The 26402-nt window shown below is 38.4% G+C and overlaps 1 protein-coding gene across 18 annotated transcripts in view; it reads left to right on the top strand.

Annotated features, from left to right (window-relative positions):
- Positions 1-26402, top strand: part of WNK1 (WNK lysine deficient protein kinase 1) — a 175024-nt gene that overhangs the window by 144605 nt on the left and 4017 nt on the right. For 3 of the 18 annotated variants that reach the window (XM_058282545.2, XM_058282551.2, XM_058282558.2), the window contains 15 exons: positions 592-873; positions 1559-1656; positions 1773-1935; positions 4057-4173; positions 4498-4671; positions 4871-4928; positions 5069-5191; positions 5704-7151; positions 8381-8464; positions 10279-10362; positions 11008-11068; positions 14577-14650; positions 16226-16884; positions 18013-18215; positions 20018-20212. In XM_058282545.2, coding sequence (XP_058138528.1) covers positions 592-873; positions 1559-1656; positions 1773-1935; positions 4057-4173; positions 4498-4671; positions 4871-4928; positions 5069-5191; positions 5704-7151; positions 8381-8464; positions 10279-10362; positions 11008-11068; positions 14577-14650; positions 16226-16884; positions 18013-18215; positions 20018-20212 — 3823 coding nt within the window. Of the gene's footprint in view, positions 1-591; positions 874-1558; positions 1657-1772; positions 1936-4056; positions 4174-4497; positions 4672-4870; positions 4929-5068; positions 5192-5703; positions 7152-8380; positions 8465-10278; positions 10363-11007; positions 11069-14576; positions 14651-16225; positions 16885-18012; positions 18216-20017; positions 20213-21293; positions 21387-24011; positions 24054-25835; positions 25999-26402 lie in introns of those variants that run through there. The other 15 variants (XM_058282540.2, XM_058282548.2, XM_058282550.2 and 12 more) reach the window with 12 other exon arrangements.

The following is a 26402-nucleotide window of genomic DNA, read 5'->3' as shown; positions in this document are numbered from 1 at the left end:
AGGAAGAGATAGAATGATAATGTCTTATGATTCCTATCTATTTAGAATAGGCTACCATTTGGGGGGAAAATGGTTCTCTCAGTATTCAGTGTAAGCTGATAGAATGCTAGATATGACTAATAGTAGAGTAGATCAGGCTCCTTTTTTAATATATATCTAGAGGCAGAGTAAATAGAATAGCCAACATGGTATCAATAAAGAAGCTTCAGGGTTTAGATTTAGAATATTAGTGCATCATGATCTGACCAGAATGACTGACATTTTGAAAATATTTTACATTCTTTCATTTAAGATTGGCTAGAACATAGCTATTTTTCTAGAAGGAATTCTTGTATCTGTTCCTCCTATTTAAATAATTTCCAAGAGGGGAAAAACTAATAATTTAAAGTATGATTATAGACTCTTCTCCCCTAAATTGGAAACCAGTCTATCATTTCATTTCAAGAATTACCTTTAAATGTCCCTTATATATTAGAAAGAGATTGGGGCTTCTAGTCATCTTTGCTATGCTTTTTTTTCCCCCCATGACTTGCTGTTTGCTAATTCGATGACCCAACCTGCACTAACTCACCTTCCTCCTTTCTATCACAGGGCTTCCCACCTCGACTGCCACCACAATACCCAGGAGATTCAAATATTGCTCCTTCTTCCAACGTGGCTTCTGTTTGCATTCCTTCTGCAGTACTATCCCCTCCCATGCCTACAGAAACATTGGCTGCACCAGGTTACTTTCCTGCAGTGATGCAGCCATATGTGGAATCAAATCTTTTGGTTCCTGTGGGTGGTGTAGGAGGACAGGTTCAAGTGTCCCAACCAGCAATGAGTTTAGTGCAACAAGTCCCCCCTACATCCTCCCAGCAAGCAGCTCTGGAGGTAAATGAGATTACTGCATGTTTATAAAACATAAATAAAATGGGATAAAAATAGCAAAAGAGAACAGTAGGCTCCCCTGGCTTAGAACTCATTTAGAGACTATTTCAAACTAACTTCTGAATGACTTTTTCTTACAGCAGAATGAAATGCCAGTGTGGGGGCCTTGTTGCCACTGGCCGTTCTGTTGGGAAGTGAGTGTGCCTTGGAGAAGATTAACCCTGCTAGCACTTCACTTCTCTAGCTAGTGTACTTTCAACATTATTCTTGTCCTTTCACGAACTCATGCCATTGGCTGTAATAAGAGTATCTTATCCTGCTATGCACCCAGAATTCATTTTGCCCTAGTGGGTGAAAGATCTGAATCATCTTTGTACTTTGCTCTGCCTGCCCTATTGCACACTTATGGTAAGATGCTGGCCGCATGGCAAGTTGTAGTTTCATACAATCTAGCAGATATGTTGGCAGATCTCACCATGAAGTCTGTTACCAGAAACTAGCTTTAGAAACTTCTTTTGGAATTTTTAAACCACTATCTCTAGAAGCTGAATATTAAGAATTACTAGTGAGTTTAGTGCTTTTAGGATTTAGGGGAGGGATGAGGGGGGAAAAAAAGAGTAGCCTATTGGGGAAGATGAATAATGAAATATATTAATATCAAGATTAGAATAATCCTTTCCATTCACAGAGTACTCCAGGAGTTTCTCAAGTTGCTCCTCCAGAGTCCATTCCAGCAACACAGCCACAGCCTGCCCAACCTACCCCTTTGGTCTCCTCTATAGACAGGTATGTAAAACTAAAATTCTCCTTCAATTGACAGATGGGATGGTGTTAAAATTTGTAAAATATCGGGCCTTAAAATCTCAGAGTGTAAACTAAACTTTTTTTTTTTTCATTTTAAGTGCACATTCAGATGTTGCTTCAGGTATGAGTGATGGCAATGATAATGTCCCTTCATCCAGTGGAAGGCATGAAGGGAGGACTACAAAACGGCATTATCGAAAATCTGTACGAAGTCGCTCTCGTCATGAAAAGACTTCACGTCCAAAATTGAGAATTTTGAATGTATGTATCACTGTTTTGTGGGCTTCATAAAATTAAGGGAATTTGGCACTGAAACAGATTATAGAGGTCATCAAATCCAACCCTCTCACTTTATAAAGATATCTTTTTGTGACATTATTTACATAACACCCTTCTTATTTAATCCTCAGAAGCCCTTTGAAATGAATATCACATTTTTCAAATAGAAAAAAAAAAATGTAGCTCATAAAGCTGTAACAGGACTAACAGTTAATGTCATTTAAATATTTCTCAAATATCAGATACACTAATGAAAGCTTAGGACCTTCTAATTACCCAAATTTTATTGCTGAATTCTTTATTTCTATGGTAAGGCATTATTTGCCCTTTAGAAAAAGAATCAAAAAAAAAATTTTTAATGAGATATATTCACATATCATACACTCTATTCAAAGTGTACAATCAATAGCTATTAGTATAATCTCAATGTTGTCTATTCATCACCACAAAAATTTTTAGAACAGTTCATCCATTACTTGTGCATTCTCGTTACTCCAAAGTAAGACTTTACATTCCTTCCATACATTTTAGGGCAAGATAACTGATAACCTTCTCAAAGCTTTTCTTGCTACCAGTTTATAAATGTTTTTGGTTACCGTATGGTTTACATTTTAGACTATACACTTTTATAAATTTTTGGTGGAATATAACATGGCCTGTATCCATCATTGCACGATTTTGTGTATCACTTCCATTGCCCTCCAGTTACCTACTCCTCCATCTGTTCTGTTCCTCTCTACCCCTTCACTGCTTGAAGGACAAGATTCATAGATACTTGCAACAATGCTGAGGGCTTGACACACTAGTCTGTCCTCCCCCATTGGGAACCACCCATGCTCTCAAAAGACACCCTCCCTTCGTTTGAGAACATCAGGCCTCCCCAGGATGGGGGTACAACACCTTCCTGCTCATTGTATGGGTCTCCACCCATCGATATAATACACTAAGACAAGATAAGCACTCACACATTCCCTAGAAGCCTGCCCCAGGTGCACCCTGTGCCAAATGCCCCCCATCAAACACGTTAAACCAGTAACCCTTCCTTATTATATTTTCTGAAGAGTTTTCTCAACATTATAGTTTCAACCACATACCTGACAATCTCCCATATTCACCTGCTCCCCCCAGCCCTCCCCAATTCCATGGACCATCTGACCCATCCTCCCAACCCTAGCCCCCATCAAGCCTGCAAAGCCCCACCCAGTAGTATCCCTATGACCCTGTCTTATCCTTTCAGTGCACAACTATTTATCACCACCTTATCATAGATTTCTTCCATGTAGGCATTGGCTCACAACCTTCCTCTCCCGGCTATTTCCTGTAATCTTATCTTCCAGTCTCTAGCTCTCTTAGGCAGCTTGATTTGTTTAATTCATATCAGAGAGGTCATGTAGTATATGTCATTCAATGCCTGGCTTGCTTCACTCAACATAAGGTCCTCAAGAATCATCCATGTTACCCCGTGTGTTAGTGCTATATTCCTTCTTATAGCTGAGTAGTATTCCATTGTATGTATATACCACATTTTGTTTAGCCATTTATCTGTTGATGGGCATTTGGGTTGATTCCAACTTTTGGCAATAGTGAATAATGCCTCTGAGAACATTGGTATACATATATCGGTTTGTGTCCTTGTTTTCAGTTCTTCTGGGTATATACCCAGTAGTGGAATTGCTGGTTCATATGGCAAATCTATAGCTAGTTTTTTAAGGAACTGCCAAATTGTCCTCCACAATGGCTGGATCCTTCTACCTTCCCACTAGCAGTGGATGAGGGTTCCCATTCCTCCACATCCTCTCCAACACTTGTAGTCCTCTGTTTTTTTTAATAGCTGCCAGTCTAATGGGTATAAGATGATATCTCATTTTAGTTTTGATTTGCATTTCCCTAATAGCTAGTGATGTTGATTATCTTTTTATGTGCTTTTTAGCCACCTTGCTACCATTTTAAAAGGCAAAGTACCACTGTTCCAAGGAACAGTGATAACACCTATGCTTCCTCAGGCTTAAATTCAAGTGATAATCTGCATTACTTTCTCAAATTCAGTAAGAAAGCTGAACCTGGTTTTCTGAGAGGAAGCACCATTTATTTTTTTCTTTTTAGGTTTCAAACAAAGGAGACCGGGTAGTGGAATGCCAATTAGAGACTCACAATCGAAAAATGGTTACATTCAAATTTGACCTAGATGGTGACAACCCAGAGGAGATAGCTACAATTATGGTAATGTTGCATTTGGAGATTTTGTCTTAATACATGATCTTAATTTCTACCACCATTGTAATAAGTGTTTGTTTTAAAAGTTAAATTTTTATTTCAATGTGTATATAACTGGTACATCAAACCTGTGGATTAGAGTTGTTTTTGTCTAAGACATGTCTAACTAGGTATTGAAATTCTTAAAATGAGAAGAGTTACCTTAAATGCCAAATAAATAATAGTACAGATGGTTTGCAGATAGGGCAGAACTCATGAAAGTAATAGTTGAATGACTTAAAGCTTAAGAAACTCCATACTAATTAGCCTGGTATCACATTTCTTTTGCAGGTAAACAATGATTTTATCCTAGCAATAGAGAGAGAGTCATTTGTGGATCAAGTACGGGAAATTATTGAAAAAGCTGATGAAATGCTTAGTGAGGATGTCAGTGTGGAGCCAGAGGGTGACCAAGGATTGGAGAATCTACAGGGAAAGGATGACTATGGCTTTTCAGGCTCTCAAGTAGGTTCACCATTCCCATAATGAAGCTTTATTTAAATTATTTTCATAGTGCTAAATTTTCTGTGCAGTATGTCCAGTGATAACACATTACACCTATTACTGAGAATATAAAGCATTTATATTCTCTGTGGATGTAGTGATTTGCTTTGCCAAAGTCATTGAGATTGAGAATGAATTTAATCCGTGCTGTTTTTTGTAGAAACTGGAAGGAGAGTTCAAACAACCAATTCCTGCATCTTCCATGCCACAGCAAATAGGTGAATTTCTTTTCTTTCCATGTTTACTATTACCTTTCACCTAAGAAGATGTGTGCTAATAGTGAAACTTTGAAGGCTCGTGTTAGTAACAGGATATATAATAATAATGCAATTAAATTGTTTGTGTTTTTTTTGACTAGGTATTCCTACCAGTTCTTTAACTCAAGTTGTTCATTCTGCTGGAAGACGGTTTATAGTGAGTCCTGTGCCAGAAAGTCGATTACGAGAATCAAAACTTTTCACCAGTGAAATAACAGATACAGGTAAGGAATTGGTTCTTTTACACACTTATGCAAATTCTTCTCTATCTCGGCTATATTAGAAACTTAGATATCATTCAGTAGTTCAAGTGCTGGCATAGAAAAAAAGTAGGAAATTGAGATTATAACCAACAGATAAAGAGCTGGAGGAGGGAAATAGATACATGAAGATTAGTGAGAATTAAAGAAAAAAGCCAGAAAGGACCTCCATACTAGACTGGTGTAGTATGTGTTTGTTTCTCCATTTAGTACTATTGTAAATACTTTGAGATTATTCTATGTTTTGTTAGAAATAGGTATTTGTACAGGGTGACCTTACTTGATCAAGCTACTGTAGCATTTTGGTAATCCCAAAACTGATTGTTAGGAAAGTATTCTATGTTTTGTTAGAAATAGGTATTTGTACAGGGTGACCTTACTTGATCAAGCTACTGTAGCATTTTGGTAATCCCAAAACTGATTGTTAGGAAAATTTTTTAAATGGACTAATTCTTTTTTTTGTTTTGCCTTTGCAGTTGCTGCCTCTACATCTCATGGTCCTGGAATGAACTTGTCTCACTCTGCTTCATCCCTAAGTCTACAACAGGCCTTTTCAGAACTTAGACATACCCAAATGATAGAAGGACCCAATACAGCACCTCCAAACTTTAGTCATACAGGACCAACATTTCCAGTAGTTACTCCTCCCATGAATAGCATTGCTGGAGTCCCAACCACAGGAGCAACCACATCTTCAGTCTCAGTCCCTGCAACTAGCAGCCCTCTTACTGATGTTTCCACATCAGTAATTCAGTCTGAGGTTCTGGTGCCCACTGAAAAAGGGATTGCTGGAGTTGCCACTAACATAGGTGTAATACCTTCAAGAGGTCTCCCTATACCCCCTGTGTCTGAGCCACCAATATTTACCAGTGTGGTTTCAAGTATCACAATTCCTGCAGTTGTCACAATGTCTGCTACATCTCAGTCAGTTCAGGCCTCCGCATCTGGGAACATTGTTTCTAGTACAGGCACTTTCCCCTCTGTAACAGTTTCCACCTCTTCAGTCCCTGCAGTGGGCAGTGTTGCTGTTGCAGGTGCTAAGCCTCCAGCTATATTATCTCAGCAGGCTGCAGGCAGTACTACTGGGGTCACCATACTAACATCAGTTTCTACTACTACTTCATTCCCAAGCGTAGTTTCACAGCCATCCCTCCAGCTTAGCAGCAGCAGCTCTGCTCCTACTCTAGCTGAAACAGTGGTGGTTAGTGCACACTCACTGGATAAAACATCTCATAGCAGTTCAGCTGGGTTGGCTTTGTCCCTCTCTGTACCATCTTCTTCTTCCTCCCCTGGAGGAGTGTCTAGTTCTGTTTCTCAGCCTGGCGGAGTACATCCTTTGGTCCTCGCATCAGCTGTAGCTTCCACTCCTGTCCTTCCCCAAGCAGCAGGACCAATTTCCACACCTTTAATACCACAAGTATCTAGTATTCCACCCTTGGTACAACCTGTTGCCAATGTGCCTGCTGTGCAGCAGACATTAATTCATAGTCAGCCTCAACCAGCTTTGCTTCCCAATCAGCCCCACACTCACTGTCCTGAAATAGATGCTGATACACAACCCAAAGCTCCTGGGATTGATGACATAAAGACTCTGGAGGAAAAGCTGCGGTCTCTCTTTAGTGAACACAGCTCATCTGGAGCTCAACATACCATGTCCCTGGAGACATCACTAGTCGTAGAGACCACTGTCATGCCAGGCATCCCAACCACTGCTGTGGCACCGAGCAAACTCACGACTTCTACTACAAGTACTTGCTTACCACCAACCAGTTTGCCATTAGGAACAACTGGTTTGTCAGTTATACCAGGGACCACACCTGGGCAAGTTTCGACCCCAGTCAGCTATGTTTCAGCCCCAGCCAGCACATCTTCAGGAGTGAAACTTGGAACTGCTCCCACAAAGCCCCCTTTAACTAAGGCTCCGGTATGATTCTTGAGACAGATTCACTTCATTTCATTTATCTTCCTGTTTTGTTTTGAATTAGTTAAATAAATAACACACATTCCTCCCTCCCACCCCCACCAATAAGTATATTTTTTAACTCAGCCTTCCAAATTAGAAATGTAGTTATTTAAGGCTTCTGGTTTATAGTAAGCACTTAATATTTATTATGTAAGTTGACTGAAGGTAATTGGAGGATATTCTATGTACATTGAACACAGGATTTTTGTTTTGTTTTGTTTTGAAATATGGCAGGATTTTGGGGGGTTAATTATACTGCATAATGTGCTAAGACTACAGAACAATCATATAAAAATCAGGCATTTCTTCCTCATTGGTACAAACTGAAGAAAGCTATATTCCAAAAGGAAGCTAAATGCTTCTGTCAGCAAATAATATCATGGTAACAGTAGTTCAAAACCTGTTCCTGTGAGAATGAAGTAAATTTTCCACTTGCTATAGATTCTACAGATGTACAATTTAGGCTTATAACCAATTGGAAGTTCATGATGGAATTGATATAGAGAAAGAGAAAAGAATCTAATCCTAAGACTAAAATAACCAGAATGTATTTCTTAATTCTGCTGCTATGGAATTGCTCTCATTCTGCCATCTCTGAACTCTAATCTTCTCCAAATAGCAAGGCTGTATTTTGTCACCATATTGTATACTCCAGCCATCTTTCTGCATTGCCATTTATATGAGATTCTTTTTACAGTAAGATAATTCATAGCCTTCATTTAGACAAAATAGAAGTTGCTTAAGAGTATAGGATTTCTGTGCCCTTTTTTATCATAGTTGACCCTAGGTTATTTCTGAGCCGACTATTGATACTTTCTTTTCTAAGAAAAATTTTGTTGATCTTAGCAAAGGCCTTAACAATACCAAATAAGTGGCTCAAGAGTATTTGAACTGTGCCTCTTGTGTGCATAAGGCCTTTGTTCTTTGTTTTCCCAGGGGATAAACTTTTACTGTATTTTGATTATTCTTTTTATAGGTAATGGATTAGTAGCCCCTACAACAGTATCAGTGGTTTTAATGTCTTTTACTGAGACATATACCAGAGTATAACCCAGGTGACAAGTATGCCTTGACTAGATACATTTATTCTTTTGCTTCTGCATTCAGACTAGGTGATTTGCTCTTTACTGTGCAGTCTCTACTGTTTGTGTCTCATGGACTTGAATTTCCATTCATTTCATTGTCTGTAGGTGCTCCCAGTAGGTACTGAACTTCCAGCTGGTACGCCACCCAGCGAGCAGCTACCACCTTTTCCAGGACCTTCACTAATTCAGGTGCTCCAAAACTTGGCAGATTTTCTGTACCCCTACTTTCTTTCACAATGCTTGTTTAAATTCTCTATTGCATGATCTTGGCTCTTGGCTCCTATTTGGCTGTGACTCTATAACATCTTTCATTTAAAACAATGTAACTAATAAAACAGGTGCTACTTAAAATAAGGCACTTATTTTGTAATATTTTGTTTGTAATATTGGCTGCAGGTCACCTAGAAAACATTTGATATTAATATTTTTTCATAGCTTATGAAGGGAAAAATGGCAGTCAACATTTTCCAAGAGAAATATGATAGCTTCAATCATTCACACTTTTTTTTAATGTGAGGTTAGGCTCTAGGTTGTTTTGGAAGTCAAAACTGCTACGTAATCAAAATTAACTTTGAAAATTCCTTGGGAGAGGCACCACATTGATAATTTGATATACCCTTCGTCAGTATGTCCAATGCAACCCATTTTTTTGGTTGTTGTTGCTGCTGTTTTTATTGTTTCTTTCACAGACCATTAAGTGAAGTAATTGGCTTAAATATACATATAGGGGTCATGTTTCATGAATATTTTGCACTGTATCTTTCAATTCAAAAGTCATACAACTCAACAAGATGCTCACATTATGAAAGGTGCTCAAGAATGGAGACCAGCACATGAACATGGGCTTCCTATCTCACACTACATTTTGCTCATTGAGTGGAATGATGATTAGAAGTGTTTGCAATGTTTAAAGTATTATTTCCCCCTCTCACAGTACATTTCATTGAATTCCCATAAAGTACTCATTGTGAATCCATTGTAAACATCATGAAAAAGCCTCTAACCTAGAACAAGATGGTAAACATTGATACTAAATTAGGAATTTGTTTTTGAATGAGAAAAATACAGTGAATTGCTTTCATGAGAAATCTAGTATGAATTTATCCCTACATCTTTCAACCCAGACGTGCAGTAGAACATAAGGAATTTGCCACAGTAAGGTATTAATTCTAACAGAGAACCCACTCCCATTAGCCACCAAATTCTGAAAGAAAAAAAAATTTGGATTGTGAAAGTCTGTATATTGTGAAAATTAAGTCTGCTTTCTCATAGAAAACATGTTCCTAAGAGAGCTCAATGTGTGATACAGCAAATTAGACATTTGGAAGGGAGAGGTTTGGGTGTTGTAAACAGTGCTTGCATATAGAAAGAGAAGGATAAAGCAAGGCTGTCTGAGAATAGTTGATAGAAGTCAAGAAAAATGTGAGATTAGAGGCTGTGGCAGAGGTCAAGAGCTATGACTTTGGGGTGAATGTTAGTAAAGCATGGTTTAACAGGATGAAATACCTGCCTAGACCTCTTCCTCCTTGCTGCCATCTAGAGGGCATGAGAAGTATAGATTGTAAGACTCGACGAAGAAAATGTCTCTTGATGGCGACAGAATATGTTAATGCCATCTTTTATTCATAAAGACAAGCTCCCAGACAGATGTACAAAACTTAAAAAGAAAGTAGGGAGCATGTGATACAATTAGTCTAACAGATCTTGATATATTTTTCAAAATGTATTTTTTAACAGGACAGACTTCTGTCACTTTAAGTGAAATCAAACACAGATGGGAAGAAAGACAAACTGCAAAAAAATACAACTGAATTTCTCTTAAGTCTTAAGAGACTGACAAAATCTTGAGAAACTGAAACATATGAAGTTGAACAATTCAGACTAGGCAAATGTTATATTGTGTCAGTTTAAAGTTTAAAGTAGTAAATTCTTTATACATTGGCTATATATAGTGGCTCTGAAGATACCAAAGAACTGTACTTACTGTGGATGTTTTTGTTTAGTCCCAGCAACCTTTGGAAGATCTTGATGCTCAGTTGAGACGAGCACTTAGTCCAGAGACTATTGCAGTGACATCTGTAGTTGGTGTAAGTTTTGAAAATCTTGATACATTGATAAAAATCATTTTCCCATACCCTAATTTATTATATTCCTGAACACAAACTGTGACCTAAACCATTATTAATACCTTCAGCAGCTTTTCAAAAGAATATCCTTACTTGTTCCAGCCAACATGACTCAGATTAATGAAAGACTAACACCCAATAGTGTAACTGTGAAAAAGATTTGATTTGAAAGTCGCTTTTCTTGTCTTACCTCTGGTTTGTATTATGCCACAGATTAATCCAAATTAATTTTGAATTCATGCTTTGGAGGGGGCTTTACTTTAAATTTGAAGTTTAACTTTTTTTGCTTGTGCATTAGTAAAAAACCACTTTTCTATGAATATCCAAGTTATCTTAAATATCCTATGAGAAAAATTAAGAAAGCAATATGGAAGGCTTAAGACTCAAAAATTTCTTCCTTAAAATGCTGTTTCTTTACATCAGATTTATAGTTAGGCTGAGAAAAATAAAAACAACAAAGAAAAGAAAATTCCCTCAGACATAAGTGTTTCTTCACATATACTACCTTTTTACCCTTTTACAAAGACCAGAAGAAAGGCATAAAAGACAAAAGTTTAAGAGTGAAGCTAAAAGATTTTGTGGTGTCTGTGTGTGTGTGTTTTGCAGCCTGTGTCCGTTGTGGCTCCAACAGCAGTTGCAGAAGCAGGAGCACAGCCTCAGAAGGATGGTGAGAAGCATCCTTCTTACATTACCACTTCTAGTCCTGACTATAATTGACTATAGAGGTTACTGTTTCAAAGACACATTCTTGAGAATGTAGGTGTCTTTGAGACTATTCTAGGGAACAATGTATGTATTTCATGAACAATGAGAACTGATACTAATATCTAGAGCATGGAAAATTAGGAAATTAATGACTTTTGCCTTTGTTGTTTCGGGGAAGGTAAATGGGGATAATGGTAATTTTATTAGCAAAAATCCTTTGTTATTGGTTTGGCCACGTCCTTGCCATGAGAGGTTATGAAATTCAGGCTTACTTACAAAAGTTAGTTTACTGTTTTCCTCTTGGCTTTTATAACATTGGATATGTAGAGATGAATTTGAGTAGCCTGGATAGAAGAAACAAATATAAGATTTCAGTTAATCAGTTTAAACATTTTTAATCTATTTCTGGAATCTTTAGATTCGGTGTGTACATAAATATATCTCCTTAGATCACATTTTCAGCTTAATTTTATAAAAATTTTCTATGCCAATAAATTAAATAATTGATTAGAACATTAATCATCATGTGCTTACTCATAAGTTCATATCAACTAATTCTCCTCCCAAGCTCTATTGTGAATCTTCCACCACATCATCAGACCTACATAACCTGTGAAATTTAGGCTTTAATATTTTGTGCCACCTTTTCCTTCAGAATCATTTCTATTCAAAAATGGAAATAATAAAATATGGATTATAATCAATCTGATTATTGTATAGCACATACTAGATATATTAATTTTCCCTTTTTTATAATATATCCATTTTCAACTACCGAACATAATATACTTAACCTGTGAAATACACCATTAATAAGATTGAATGCTTCTATTTCTTTCTTCCTTCAGTTGCTAAATTCAGTTATTTTTAAGGCAATTACATTCAAAATTGGCTCTCTCACTTTAACTTACAAATCAGTGGAATAGACTAAAAAGTCTAGAAATGGACAAATTCAAAAGGGAATTTAGAATATGAAAAATGTAGCCTTTCAAATCAGTGAGAAGATGGGATATTATAATGAATGATTGGGACAACTGTAGCAGTTCCAGAAAAAAATAAAGATGGATTCCTACCTTAGACCAAAATAAATTCCTAGTAACTCAAAATGAAAGAAACATAAAATAGTATTGTGAAAAAACATAAGAGGAATATTTTTTCCTTTTTCTTTTCTTCTGTTAACTTTTTAGCGCATATTCAATAAACTCTTTCTGTAAAGGGCCAGATAATAAATATTTTAGGCTTTGCAGGCCATTCAATCTCTTTTGCAACCACTGAACTTCCTATTGCAGTGCAAAAGCCGCCACAGACACCAGATAAGTGAATGAGTGTTTGCTGTGTTCCAATAAAACATTATTTACAAAAACAGATAATGGGCTGAATTTGATCATAGTTTGCCAATCCCTGGTATATAGAGGAAGTTGAGTTTTAAGTTTAATACTTGACCCAAAAGCCACAATAGATTTAAACATTTCTGCATGGAAAAAAAAGAAATACATTATGTTCAAAAACCAATGAAAAACTGGGGGGGAATTACACATACATACACAACCCGCAAAAAAGGACTAGTTTTCCTATCTAGTTCTTAAATTCAGCATGAGCCAAAAATACTCAAAAGATACCAAAAAATCCATTGTTTTGCTGGACCTAGACGGATGGCAGCCGTCAAGTACTTCTGCGCTTACAGGGTGCTTTCTGCCCACCTGCAGCACCGGAGATGGTGAAGTTAGGATAAAGAACCTGGATACTCTTAGGGTCCCTCGCAGACTTCTTAGAGATTTATTTTTGGAAACTAGTGTCTTTGCCTTCACCTCTCCGCTTTCTGGAAAAAAAAGAGTAGAGTTTGGTGAAGGTATTTACCTGCCCACTGAGATTAGCCAAATTAGTAAAGCCTTAGTGGAACTGCTTTCCTTTTGGGTTTTCTGTGGACTCTTACTAGTAAGCTACAGAAGTGTTAATTTCCAACGTTTTCTTTCTGGATCCTCAAAACTCAAACCAGATTCTTCAGAGAGAGAGAAGGGAAGAAGGGAGAAGAGCCCAGTGCCATGGCTCTCATTTTCTAGGATTATAGAGCATTTGGGTTCATCCCTACCCCATTGGTGCATGTACTTCTACTCGTATGTTTTCTTTCAGGCTCTAGGGCAGGGAAGAGGATTTTACTGGGGTGCATGGATAGGTTTCAAGCAGGTCTGTGAACCCCCTGAAGTTGTATATAAAACTAAGTGTGTGTTCTTTTTCAAGGATAGATTCCAAAAAACATTAAAAACCTATCTAGGGGAGCGGATGTAGCTCAAGTGGTTAATTAAGCACCTGCTTCCCATTTATGAGGTCCCAGGTTCAATCCCCAGTATCTCCTAAAACCAGACAAACAAATGGAAAAACCAACTCTCATTGGGGAGCAAATGTAGCTCTGGTTGAGCACCTGCTTCCTTTGTATGAGATCCTGGGTTCAATCTTTAGTGCCTCTTTAAAAAAAAATTAAAACATGAAAACTTAACTTCATTCATGGTCATAGAAATGCAAAATAAAACTACAAGTGATACTTTTGTAAATCAAGAAATTTTAGTAACTACTGATGATTAGGTACTGCGTCTGTACCAAATCTTAATGTCTAACAAAGCTTTGAATGGAAATGACTCAGCACTTCCATTCTTAGATATTTATTCCACAGATCTGTAAGAGAATATTTATTAGAACACTTATAATAGCAGGATATTCTGAATGACTTAAATGTTCATCAGTAGAAGTCTCATTAAAATGCAGTATATAAAGATTATACCATGATACATATATACAATACTGTGCATCCATTAAAAAAAGAATGAAACATTGATATGGAATGATTAAGTGAATGCATCAAAGTCATATTCTACTAGTAGTATAAAATAAAGTATGTGCTTGTAGCTATATATTGACTATTTCTAAAAAGAAACTCAAGTAGTCCCTACAGAGCGGGACCTAGGTGGCTTTAAAGTTACTCAAAACTACTTACCAATGATTCTAAGACATGTACTGTCCGGTTCTAGGATTTTGCATTGAGAAAATAAAACTACCTATATTTCATTTTAAAATGGGTCTTTACTATCTCTGGTAAAATTTCTTCCTTCCCTTATTTATATCTCTGAGTTAATGAATGAGTAATTGAGTTACTACCTATTAATCTTAGTTTTTACATATCTACAAGAAAAGGTAGATGATTAGTGACAAATTTCCAGACCTTGACAATTTTTGACAAACAGTATAACCTTTCATAATGAAGGTATCTGGTAGCAGAGCAAACAGTAATTATTTTCCCTTGTTTGTTGGGCAAAACTTAAGGGGACAAGGGGATAAGGGAGTTTTCCTTGCCTCTAACAACTTTCTTCATCGGGTATATAGTTTCATTTTGTTATATTTCTGGCCAAAGGGAAAAGAAGCCAACTAAAAAAGGATGCTAATTTAAGCGGTTTTCCTCTTTCATATATTTATTTCAGTTTCTCAAGTCACTGAAGGCCCTGTCTTAGCAACTAGTTCAGGAACTGGTGTTTTTAAAATGGGGCGATTTCAGGTAAGAAAATCACTTTTCCTTTCCTTGATTTCCTCTTTTGAGGGCGTTAGGTATATTTTTTATATATAGGTGTAATTTGTTTATGTTAAAATTATTATCTAGTCTTAAATCATTTTTTCATAAAAATAATACATACTGATTAAGGAAAATGCATGCTAAATAAGAACAGCAAGGGAATATATCATAATACCACTATCCCCCAATGATTACTTTTTGGGATATATTTCCTTCCATTGCTTTTTCTCTGTAGGAAGTATATGTCTAAAACTTACACTTGTTTCTCCTCTTCTGAATGATATTTCTATCGTTTTTTTCCATCTAGTAGTTGGTTTACCTGACCATTCTCCTCTTGTTAGTCACTTCATTTGTTTCCAGTTTTTCATACATAATAAGTATGTACAAAATCCATTTCCTTTTATATAAAAACTTTTTGCATGATTAGGATAATTTCTTCAGGATTAAATCCTGAAGTGATGCTGTATCATTTTATTTTCCCATCTGGCCCAACAAATGTACATTTTCTGGCTTTTAGTACATAGTACCAAACAAGCTTTAAAAATCACTTTTTTACTACTTTCACTATTACTTCAGATTATTCTCGTATTACTGCTTAGAGTCAGAAATAATAGGTGACTTTTTTTTTTCTTTTTTTTTTTTAAAGATTTATTTATTTATTTAATCTCCCCACTCCCCCGGTTGTCTGTTCTTGGTGTCTATTTGCTGCATCTTGTTTCTTTGTCCGCTTCTGTTGTCGTCAGCTGCACGGGAAGTGTGGGCGGCACCATTCCTGGGCACACTGCACTTTCTTTTGCACTGGGCGCCTCTCCTTACAGGCACACTCCTTGCGCGTGGGGCTCCCCTACGCGGGGGCACCCCTGCATGACAGGGCACTCCTTGCACGCATCAGCACTGCACATGGGCCAGCTCCACACGGGTCAAGGAGGCCCAGGGTTTGAACCGCGGACCTCCCATGTGCTAGACGGACGCCCTAACCACTGGGCCAAGTCCGTTTCCCTCTTTTTCTCATTTGTAAACTGAGGTTCTGAGGGTTTGTAACTGGGCTAAGTCTGTATTTACAATACAACAGAAGAACCAGTACGGGGACCTGGATCTTCCTTTTAGCTCCAGTAAGTTGTATTGATTCTTGAAGCTTAGCTTTGCATTTAATGGTTACTGGTTTAACCTTAGCAGTTTTTCTTATTTGCAAGCAACTTTTAAGACTTCCTTGCTTGCTGTTTTTATAGTTTGGCTAAGACATGACTCTGGATGACGTGAGATATGAAAGCAAATCATTTAGTTAAAGAATTCTTGTGCATGGCTTATGATAGGAAAGCACATCTTTTAGTTGGTAAGCTTAACCAGCCACTCAGCATCTGCATCTTAGTATAGATTTGTTATTCCCTATAATGGTATTTAATTTATTTTCACAGTCAAAGTTGGAGGGTCTGTGTAAAGAGGTAGCCTATTCAGTGACTAGAAAATAAAGTAATTCTTGTTTTGTTTTGTTTGTCCATGCTGAGAAATGAATTTTGTGGACTTTTGTTTTTGAATCTCACTTTGACCTCTTTCCATCAGGTTTCAGTTGCAACGGATGATGCCCAGAAAGAGGGTAAAAGTAAGTCAGAAGATACAAAGTCTGTTCATTTTGAATCCAGCACTTCAGAGTCCTCAGTCCTATCAAGTAGTAGTCCAGAGACTACATTGGTGAAGCCAGAGCCTAACGGAATAACCATTCCTGGCATCTCTTCAGATATGCCAGATGGTACCCACAAAACCCCTGCCTCAGAGACAAAGTCAGAATCTGGGCATCCTACCAAGGTTGGACGTTTTCAGGTAACAACTACAGCAAACAAAGTAGGTCGTTTCTCTGTATCAAGAACTGAGGACAAGATTCCTTTGGCAAAGGAGGGACCAGTGGCACCTCCTCCTTTTACAGAATTAGAACCAGCTGTTCTTCCTGCTGTGATACCAAAGAAAGAGAAACCTGAACTGTCAGAGCCTTCACATCTGAATGGGCCATCTTCTGACCTGGAAGCTGCCTTCCTAAGTAGAGATGTGGATGATGGTTCAGGTAGTCCACGCTCGCCTCATCAGCTGAGTTCAAAGAGCCTTCCTATCCAGAATCTAAGTCAGAGCCTTAGTAATTCATTCAACTCCTCTTACATGAGTAGTGACAATGAGTCAGATATTGAAGATGAAGACTTAAAGTTAGAGCTGCGACGTCTACGAGAAAAGTGAGTATATGTTCTCCTGTGAAAGAAAATATAATATCTGAAAAACTTTAAAGATGCGCTTCAGGGGTAGTCTGTGGGCCAGTCTCCTCATTTTAAAAAATGTCCATGATCTCACCCTAATTTTAATGGCAGATATTGTACTAAGATTCTAGATCCCTTTTCATTGCTATATGCACATACGCTATATACATCTCCTTTCTCTAAAAAAGAGGATGGTATACATAAGCTAAAACTATCTGAGTATAGTTCATTAGGTTTGCTTATATTCATAAGAATCATACCATTTCTAGTTGTAAAATTTGAGCATCATTATATGATGGTTACCATAATATTTTAATAATAATACTTTTTATCATTAATCATTCTTTGCTGTTTATTAGTCTACCAAATGAATATGGTGATGACACTGCGATATGTGATTTTGTTGGTTACATTTGGCAAGTTAGATCAGAGGAGCAATTTCCACACTCTTGCATATGACCTCAAGAGTCAGGAAATCTTTTTCTCTTAACATGTCATCAACCATTTGTAGTTGGCTAGGAGCTTGTTGGAATTTTTTTTTTTTTTAAGATTTATTTTTTATTTATTTCTCTCCCCTCTCCCCACCCCACCCCCCAGTTGTCTGCTCTCTGTGTATTCTTCTGTGACCACTTCTATCCTTACCAGCAGGACCGGGAATCTGTGTTTCCTTTTGTTGCGTCATCTTGCTGTGTCAGGTCTCCATGTGTGCGGCACCATTCTTGGGCAGGCTGCACTTTCTTTCACGCTGGGCAGCTCTCCTTATGGGGCACACTCCTTGTGCACATCAGCACTGCATATGGGCCAGCTACACACAGGTCAAGGAAGCCCGGGGTTTGAACCACGGACCTCCCATGTGGTAGGCATGGTAGGCAGACGCCCTATCCATTGGGCCAAGTCCGCTTCCCTGCTTGTTGGAATTTGACTTGGGTAATTAAGGCCAGCAAGATGAGTAGAACTAGACTCATCAGGTAGTAGAACTTGGATTAAGTATATTTGGGGAAAAGTTTCATGTGTAAGTAAATATTTGAATGTAGGTAAAAGAATACATTCTTAATTTTAATGATGCTGGTTATGATGTTTTGAATTATGTTTCGTTATCTTTTATAGACATCTTAAAGAGATTCAGGACCTGCAGAGTCGTCAGAAGCATGAAATTGAATCTTTGTATACCAAACTGGGCAAGGTTCCCCCTGCTGTCATTATTCCCCCAGCTGCTCCCCTTTCAGGGAGAAGAAGGCGACCCACAAAGAGCAAAGGCAGCAAATCTAGTCGCAGCAGTTCCTTGGGCAATAAAAGCCCCCAGCTTTCAGGTAAAAAGCCCTGGCTAGACCAGCCATGGTTGGCTCATCTTTTTTTTTCCCCTACTCCAATTGTATATATAACTCAGGGGACATTTGTTATTGTTGCTAAATTTCAAAGATGATTGACTTCCCAGTATTCTTGCTTCCTTAACCTCCATACTTTCCATATTCATAGTGCTTCTTCTTAAGTCTATAGAAGTACACTAGGTGAGTACAACAGCTATTCCATTGTAATACATATTGCTATCAACTGGTATTCTTCATTTGTAGTAATTCTTAAAGATAAAACATTTAGCTTTGGCTGCTAACTCCTTAAATAAACCCTAAAACAGGTGGGAAGAAAATACATTATTCTCCTATTTAGTAAAGTTTAGATAGTTTCTTCCTTTTAATGAATGAGTTGGCCAAAATTGCAATCAAGATGAATGCAGATGTCATATAAATATTTGTAAGTATTAACCTCCTTGATTAGGATATTTATTTCACTTACCTGTATTGTGATGAAGAATTTCTAAGAAATGGTAAGTCCTAATCTCTCATGGATTACAGTTAGTCTCTTTTTAATTGTGATAAACATAGAATGAACCTTTACTTTTTGGAGAAATTATGATAAAGTTACCAGATAATTAGTTCTAAAGACAAAGAGGACTAAAATAAGTTGGAGAGCAGCTGCTAACTTCTGAGCATCTTTTTATTCTCTGGAAGTTTTTAGGGATGTCCAAACCTTTTCTCTAGCACGTTAGCCAATTCACAGCAACTCATTAGTAGTGATATGATTATGAGGGACATACCAGTTTTGGTGTACTTTTGGAGTGGACTTATTACTCAGCTAGTAACTAGGGATCACAGAATTTAGTCAATCACAGGAAAACTGACCCAGGAATTGAAAGCCACCTACCAAGATTAATTTTAAATATGCATTACTTAATAGTTACCTACATTTTTTTTTTAAGATTTATTTTTATTTATTTCTCTGTCCTTCCCCCCTGTTGTATGCTCTCTTGTGTCCATTCACTGTGTGTTGTTCTTGTCTGCTTGTATTCTCGTCAGGCGGCACTGGGAATCTGTGTCTCTTTTTTGTTGCATCATCTTGTTACTTCAGCTCTCCATGTGTGCGGTGCCACTCCTGGGCAGGCTGCACTTTTCACGCGGGGCGGCTCTCCTTGTGGGGCACACTCCTTGCATGTGGGGTTCCCCTATGCGGGGGACATCCCTGGGTGGCTTGGCACTCCTTGCGCGCAGCAGCACTGCACGTGGGCCAGCTCACCACACAGGCCAGGAGGCCCTGGGATTGAACCCTGGACCTTCCATATCGTAGGCAGATGCTCTATCAGTTGAGCCACATCCGCTTCCTAGCTACATCATTTTTGACACCTCTTTTGTAGTTGATTTGATGCATGCTTACAAGAAAAGTCTAAGCAGAGACTGCCTAACCTGTGTTTATCATAATCTAACATCTTTTCTAATAAAAAAAAAAAGTGATCATGGAATTGCAAAATGGAATTCTCTCATATTCATTGCATGTTCTAGTCTTCTTACTCAGCTCAGACTTGTGAACCATCTGGCTTACCTAAATTTAAAAACTCTCCTGGAATAGTTTCATATACAGCAGTATTCTTAGCCCCTATCACCTGCTGATTCTGTCATTCCTCACTTCTTCTCCTATCAGTGAGCCCTTTGTTCTTTGCTCAGTTACAGTTTTGACACATATTTATTACTCAGTAGGACAAACTGGAGGAATAAGAACAGTGCCTATTAAGTGCATTGAGAAGTCTGCACTTGTTTCTTCATCCCACTTTATCTTTTAACAGGTAACCTATCTGCTCAGAGCGCATCTTCAGTCTTGCATCCCCAGCAGACCCTCCACCCTCCTGGCAACATCACAGAAACTGGGCAGAATCAGCTGTTACAGCCCCTAAAGCCCTCTCCCTCCAGTGATAACCTCTATTCAGCCTTCACTAGTGATGGTGCCATTTCAGTACCAAGCCTTTCTGCTCCAGGTCAAGGTAAGAAATCAAAGCAACTGTCATCTTCCAAAAAACATCAAAAATGGCAAGGCTGTCATGCCTGGGACAAAAGCCTCTGATGAGTAAATCTCTTGTTTACTCTGATGATTATAATATTTTGAATTATGTTTGGTTATCTTTTGTAGACATCTTAAAGAGATTCAGGACCTGCAAAGTCACTAGAAGCATGAAATTGAATTTGTATACCAAACTAGGCAATGTTCCCCCTGCTGACCAGAATACAGCTTACATAAAACCCACTTAAGAATCTTTGGGCTGAAAAGGGAATTTGGATGATGATTAGATTAAGTGGGCTACTGTTCCCATCTAGTAAAATAGCTTTTTTGAAGGAATTAGAGTGAAAAGTTATATCTGGGACCTATATGAGAACTTTTAACAAATGTCTTACCAAGTACTTAATCATTTGGGATTTGGGACATAACTTTAGTGCTAAGCAGTTATTTCCTGGACCAAATTTTCTAAGGAACTATAGCAGGTTTCAGCAGCTAATACAAATTTGCCTAGCCAGGGTAGAATTTTTTTAACTTCTAAGTATGGGAGTGACATGTTAAGGTGAATAGCTCTGCAATTCAAGTTTTCATCCATGATCTACATTGCAAACATAATTTTGTTTACTAAATGATTACTCAAAACAAGGAGTGAAAGCAGGGACAGAGGAAAGATCTAATAACATTAAAACAAGAATTGAAAAGTTTTGAGTGTTTGGATGGAAAAGAATGATAGAAAATATAGATAAGTAGCTTAGCTGCCTTTGCCACAGTATCAGAGCATTTAGGTTGTCATAAGATAAATGCGCTTGCTTGGTAAGGAGAGCAGACTGGCTAGCATTATTCCAACTGTACTTATTCAGTACTTTGCAAATGGCGTGAATTTGATTGAGGTGGAGGGAACTGAGGCCTAATATTTCCTAGAATACATATCTGCCCTTCCCCCAGAAGGATATTCTTCTCTGTACCCTCTTAGTGCATTTCACCACTCCAGCCTCAAGTTTCTAACATCTTGTAGTTGTGTTCTGTCTCTTCTCCTTTCTCTGTTCTTCCCTGTTTTTCCCCTCTCACAGGCTGTGCGAAGTTTAACTGTGCGTCTGAGCAGGTGACATTCAAACCTGGTGGCAGGAGGACCCGATTTCTGAGTACGCCCTGCTTGGCTCTTTGTGTGTAACACCTTTACTCCTTCCTTGTCCTTGTTTTTCTGTTGCTTGGATCTGATGTTTCATGCTACCCATTTTCATTTGTCTCTTTGTATATCATCTACTCAGTGGCTTGGCTGAATTGCTATTACCGTCAGAAGTTTGGGTTTCCACAAAAATTATAGTAAAAGATAGAGAAATAATGATAGCTTTCTATAAACTTCAAAATAACTTTTTCAGGCAGAATTGATTCTTCATATATCCTTAACAGAGAGTAGATACGGCATCATGACTATAAACTGCCAGGTTATTTAGAATAAGAAGGCTGAACACCACAGTCGTGTTTACTACCATCTCCCTTCCTGGCAGTGACAGAAAGAATCTTAACACCTAATACTCTTCGATCCTGGCAGTAGTCAGAAATTACACTATATTTTTCCATTCTTCTCTTTCAGGGTCGGTTGAAATACTTTTTTTTTTTCCCTTCTCACTTTGCCCTAAGTATCTACCAGTTGAAATGATGCTTAGAATCTCTTTATTGAATCCATCACCTGCTACCTCCCATAAAAATCAGTAGTTCAACAAAGAGCTTTCAGTGTGGTTATTCTGATAAAACATTTATTCTCTTAGAGACCAAAACATAATACCTACAAGGGAAAACTGTCTTTTAAACATGATTGCTGGGATTTCCCAACTTCCTATTTAAACCAACACTCAATAGCAAGACACCCAACCTCTCTTCTCCATCTTCCCACTTGTGAAATGAAGCTGATGCCTGTTTCATAAGGCTGTTGTACAAATCAAATACAATCATGTATGCAAAAGCACTCATGTTTCCCTTCTGACTAGCAAATGCCTATCTAGTACATTGTAGGTAGTCAAGAAATGTATATTGAAATTAAAAAGTCTTAAATAGAAAAAAAATTTGGTAGTGTTTAGGTGAAGATCTTCTCTTTTAAGGCCTCAAACTTCTGATGTGGTTATTGAAGTGCTTTTTAAATGCATGTGCTAAGGCCATCACTGTTTCTGTGTATGGTTCAGAGGTCCTTGGGCCTTTTCATGGTGGGAAGAATCCTTTGTTCTTTGCAATGACCAGATATGAAGGGAAGTTCATCAAATATGCCTTTATGCATTACATTCAACTTCCATTTCCTTCACTTGGTACATGTATAATCCTTTTAGGACCCCTATTCTTTTTCACTCTTAATTAATAATGGATTGGCTGTACTTGAGAGGGTCTTTTAACACCTTCCCTCACATAACACTATTCTAGGACTATTTAGCAAAAGAAGGGAGTGATAAACATTACCCAGTTTGCTACAGTGTGGTAGTTTTCTAAGCATGTATGATTTTTAATGACTCAGATCAATAAGTTTTCTGGTTAGACTAGCCTGAAGCAAGCATACTAGCATCTTTACACTTGAATAAGCATTTAGTTTGCATGGCCAACTAGAACGATGAGAAGACATTAATAGTAGGAAAAGACATTAATAGTAGAAGATGGGTGCTTTGAAGTAGAATGTGACATGCCAGGCCTGTGTTATACAGCCTGAAAAGTCTGAAAGGTGAGAAAGTGAACCAAGGCTTTGCTGTGAAGGAGAATATGACCACTTTCCATTTATAAGTTTAGTGATTTCTCATCCCAGGTAGGTGGTATTATCCCTGTTTTTCAAATGAAAGTTGGTAGAAAGATTAAGTAATTTAGGTATATTTAGTGAGGCTGAGTTAGAATCAATCCTGGTTTCAATAAAACTTATGCTTTTTCTTCCTTACTTACTGCCTCCTAGGAACCTGTCCCATTTTCCTACTAGAGATTAATAGGCTATGGGGGCCACTATTTAATCTAAATCTTATCACTTCCCTTTGGGTCTAAAATAAGAGGCTCTACATCTTTGAAGGCATTTCAGTGTATATCATGTAAGCCTTGATAAGCAGATCTCAAGAGGCAGATTTAAAGCAAATATGGAAAGAAAACTGATACTTATGGGGGTTCTTACTAGATTTAAATGTATTATTCTATTCTGCGCTCTCAAAATAGATAATGTTTGGAAGCACTGCTTGGCTTAATGCTCTATTTATGTTCAGAGATTGCTTATTTCCACAGTCCTTTTAAAGAATATTCTGGAAGGAAAAGGACAGTATATATATATGACTGGGATGTGGAAATAGCCAATTTAAATTAACTTAATAAAATTGTAGAAGTGGTACTATCTATCAGCTTACCTGTGGTAGGATTGCTAATGCATTTGAGTGCTTTTTAACAACCCAGCAGGAGAAACAGAAGGTAGGACTGGTCAATGGAAAGACCTTGAGTACTTGAAATTCAAGCAATGAGACCCAAAAGACTGGAATTTCTCCCCCTTCCCAGAGTCCTAATTCAAGGCATTGTTCTTTTGGATACAAAGATTGGTGGAAACTCAACTTCCGTCAGCCAGGTGCCACACAATCCATCTGATAACTGTGTTAAGGCTATCAGCCAGTTAAATACATCCTACACAACTATAGCTATGGCTGGTTCCACCAGGTCTTCCCACTCCGTCTATCCTCCTGCTTTCTCTTGCTGGGCCTCTGTATGCTTTTTGGAAATGCTAAATATTTTACACTGATGTTTCTTTATCTTTAACACATTGCTCTCTCTTTGTGCTTCAGGGAAGATGGTGAAAAAAGTCTGTCCTTGCAACCAGCTCTGTAGTAATTATCTTTTCTTTCTGTTACTTTTGGCCCTTGATTGCAAAGCCTGCTACCCATGAGTTCATTTAGCCCTGAAGCCTCCACACCTCCCTGATTTCTGGCTTCCATCTGTCTATCTCTACCCTTTTCTAATATATTCTTTAACGTGCTTAATTGCTGTCTACTGGCTATTCTCCTAGATTGACGAAGCACCTCATGGTCAAAGCTCTCAGTGATGATCTCTGTGAGCTTAGCTCCAGGACAGTGATGAGTTGGTAATGCACATAAAAGTGTGGAGAGACCAGAGAAGCCTCATTCCTATGGGAAAGAGAATCAGCAAATAGGTGCCAGACATTGGAAATCAGTGATAACAGCAGACAAAGTCCTATGCCCTCAAAATTTCCATCATAGTGGGAGATGTCTGCTAGATCAGTGAGGAGAGAAACACCTTTATATTTGAAGAATTTGGTTTATGAGACAGATGGCTTCTCATTAAAATATACACAATTCAGCAACCCAGCAGGATGGGAAGACTCCGTACTTGGGATGCTGGGCAGTGAACTGTGGTTCCTAATAGGTTATTATTACAGGACCTGGCAGAGTTGGGGAAGGGGTATATTATGGCAGGAGAAAATTTAAAAAATGAATTTTGGGGGTAAAGTATTCATGACATTTCAATGCTTTTCAGCAAAACCGAAAAAGGTTTAGAGGGTCGGTCAGTACACTGTGTGAAAGGCCTCCCTACTAGCTCTCAACTACAGGCAAGTCTACTGCTATGAGGTCAGAATTGGTTTCCTTCTTTAACAGGAAAGCTTATTTTCAGAAGCCAGAATAAGGTCAACAGTACGGTTGTCTCCCTCTCATGACAAAAGTTCCACTTTCAGAATCCAGTAGTGTGTGACATAGAAAGGTTGGGATGAAATTTCATTCTAAAAGGGCCTCACAGCATCAAGGGGGGCTGGCATCAGACTAGAGAGGTGTGACCCAGCATGAGCTCTTTGTGAATGAGCAGTATTCACCTCCTCTGAGTTGCTGCTTCTGTTTGGCTTTTGACAACTCTGCTCGCTTGCAGTGATTTCTGGTTTCTGTTTTGATTGTCTCAGCAAGCTCACCAAGCAGTAATCATTGGAACAGGATGCCAGGCATTGTGCATGTAAAACGCTTGCCTTGTGGGTTTTCTCATTATCATAACTCCCCAACCCCATTGCCTGTGCTTCCCACTTCACCACTGTCTGACATTTGGTGTTCCAGGAAGGCTGTTTCCTGTGCTTTTTATCCATTTCTACTTAGGCTTCCTATACTGTAGGGGACCTTCTTCCTTTTACATTGTATGTGCAATAGCAATCCCCTGTGACTCCAGCAGGCACTGAGAAGTGAGCTGATGTTCACACTGCAGTGGTTCTTGCCATGGTGGTAAGAAGCATGTGACCTTCCTTTCTCTGCAGCTTCCCCTCAGCCTTAACTGTTTCTCCAGCAGACATGCTTGTGTGAGCAGTTCCCTGGATGGAAGGTTTAAACTTAAGACCAGCAATGGATTATGAAGGGCTTTTAAATGGCAGGGGTGCTTCAGGTGTGCTGCTGTGCTCTGGTGCTGCTTTGACCTTGACAGCAGGAAATGTATGCACTTATTAGCCCCCAGCATTACTCGGGTAGCTTAAGGCCTAGTGGCTAACAACTTACTTTAATAGCTTTTATTATTCTGCAGCAAATGCGAGGTCTGGTAAGAAAGTGGGTGGGGGAACAACAAGACCATGACTCTTCTTTCCCTCTTCCCTAATACTTGCCTCTTCGAATAATCTTCAGTGTGCCCTCCAGCAGAGCCGAAATCAGGCAGGACACAGACTCCTTCTTTCTCATCAAACCATAGGATTAGAATTCCTTCATCATAACCTGAAAGCTTCCTCTTCGCCTTTGCACCCCTGCCTTAACTGAATGTTTTTGTTGCTTCCACATGGGAGTGCTTGCTGTTGGGTGGGGGGGGGGGGTGGTAAGTCCTTGAAACGATTGAAACTGAGGTCATCTGCAGGAAAACCATGTCTTCCTGGATTTGCATGTCTCAGGCCCACCATCGAGCCCCTTCTTCATTAATAATCCTGGTTCTTTACTCATGGGAAATGGGGAGAGGGTGAATGCTTAATTTCTTCCAAATAGATGTTTACAGACTCAGGTTGATGGGTGCAGGTGGAAAATTTTTTTGGACAAAATATGCTGCTACTTTAGTCACCTCTTCATATTAAAGAATGAGTAAAGAATGTGGCTGTGTCCACATGGATTGGGAACCCCATCTTATCCTTGGCCAAGCACCTACCTTTGCATCCCTTTAAGTCCTGCTTTAACCCTGCCTGATGCACAAGAAAGCCGCTTCTTTGC

Source organism: Dasypus novemcinctus, chromosome 20 (genome assembly GCF_030445035.2).
Source record: "Dasypus novemcinctus isolate mDasNov1 chromosome 20, mDasNov1.1.hap2, whole genome shotgun sequence".
NCBI classification, from domain to species: Eukaryota; Metazoa; Chordata; class Mammalia; order Cingulata; family Dasypodidae; genus Dasypus; species Dasypus novemcinctus.
The sequence above is the reverse complement of the archived record's forward strand: the minus strand, read 5'-3'. Positions and strand labels throughout refer to the sequence as shown.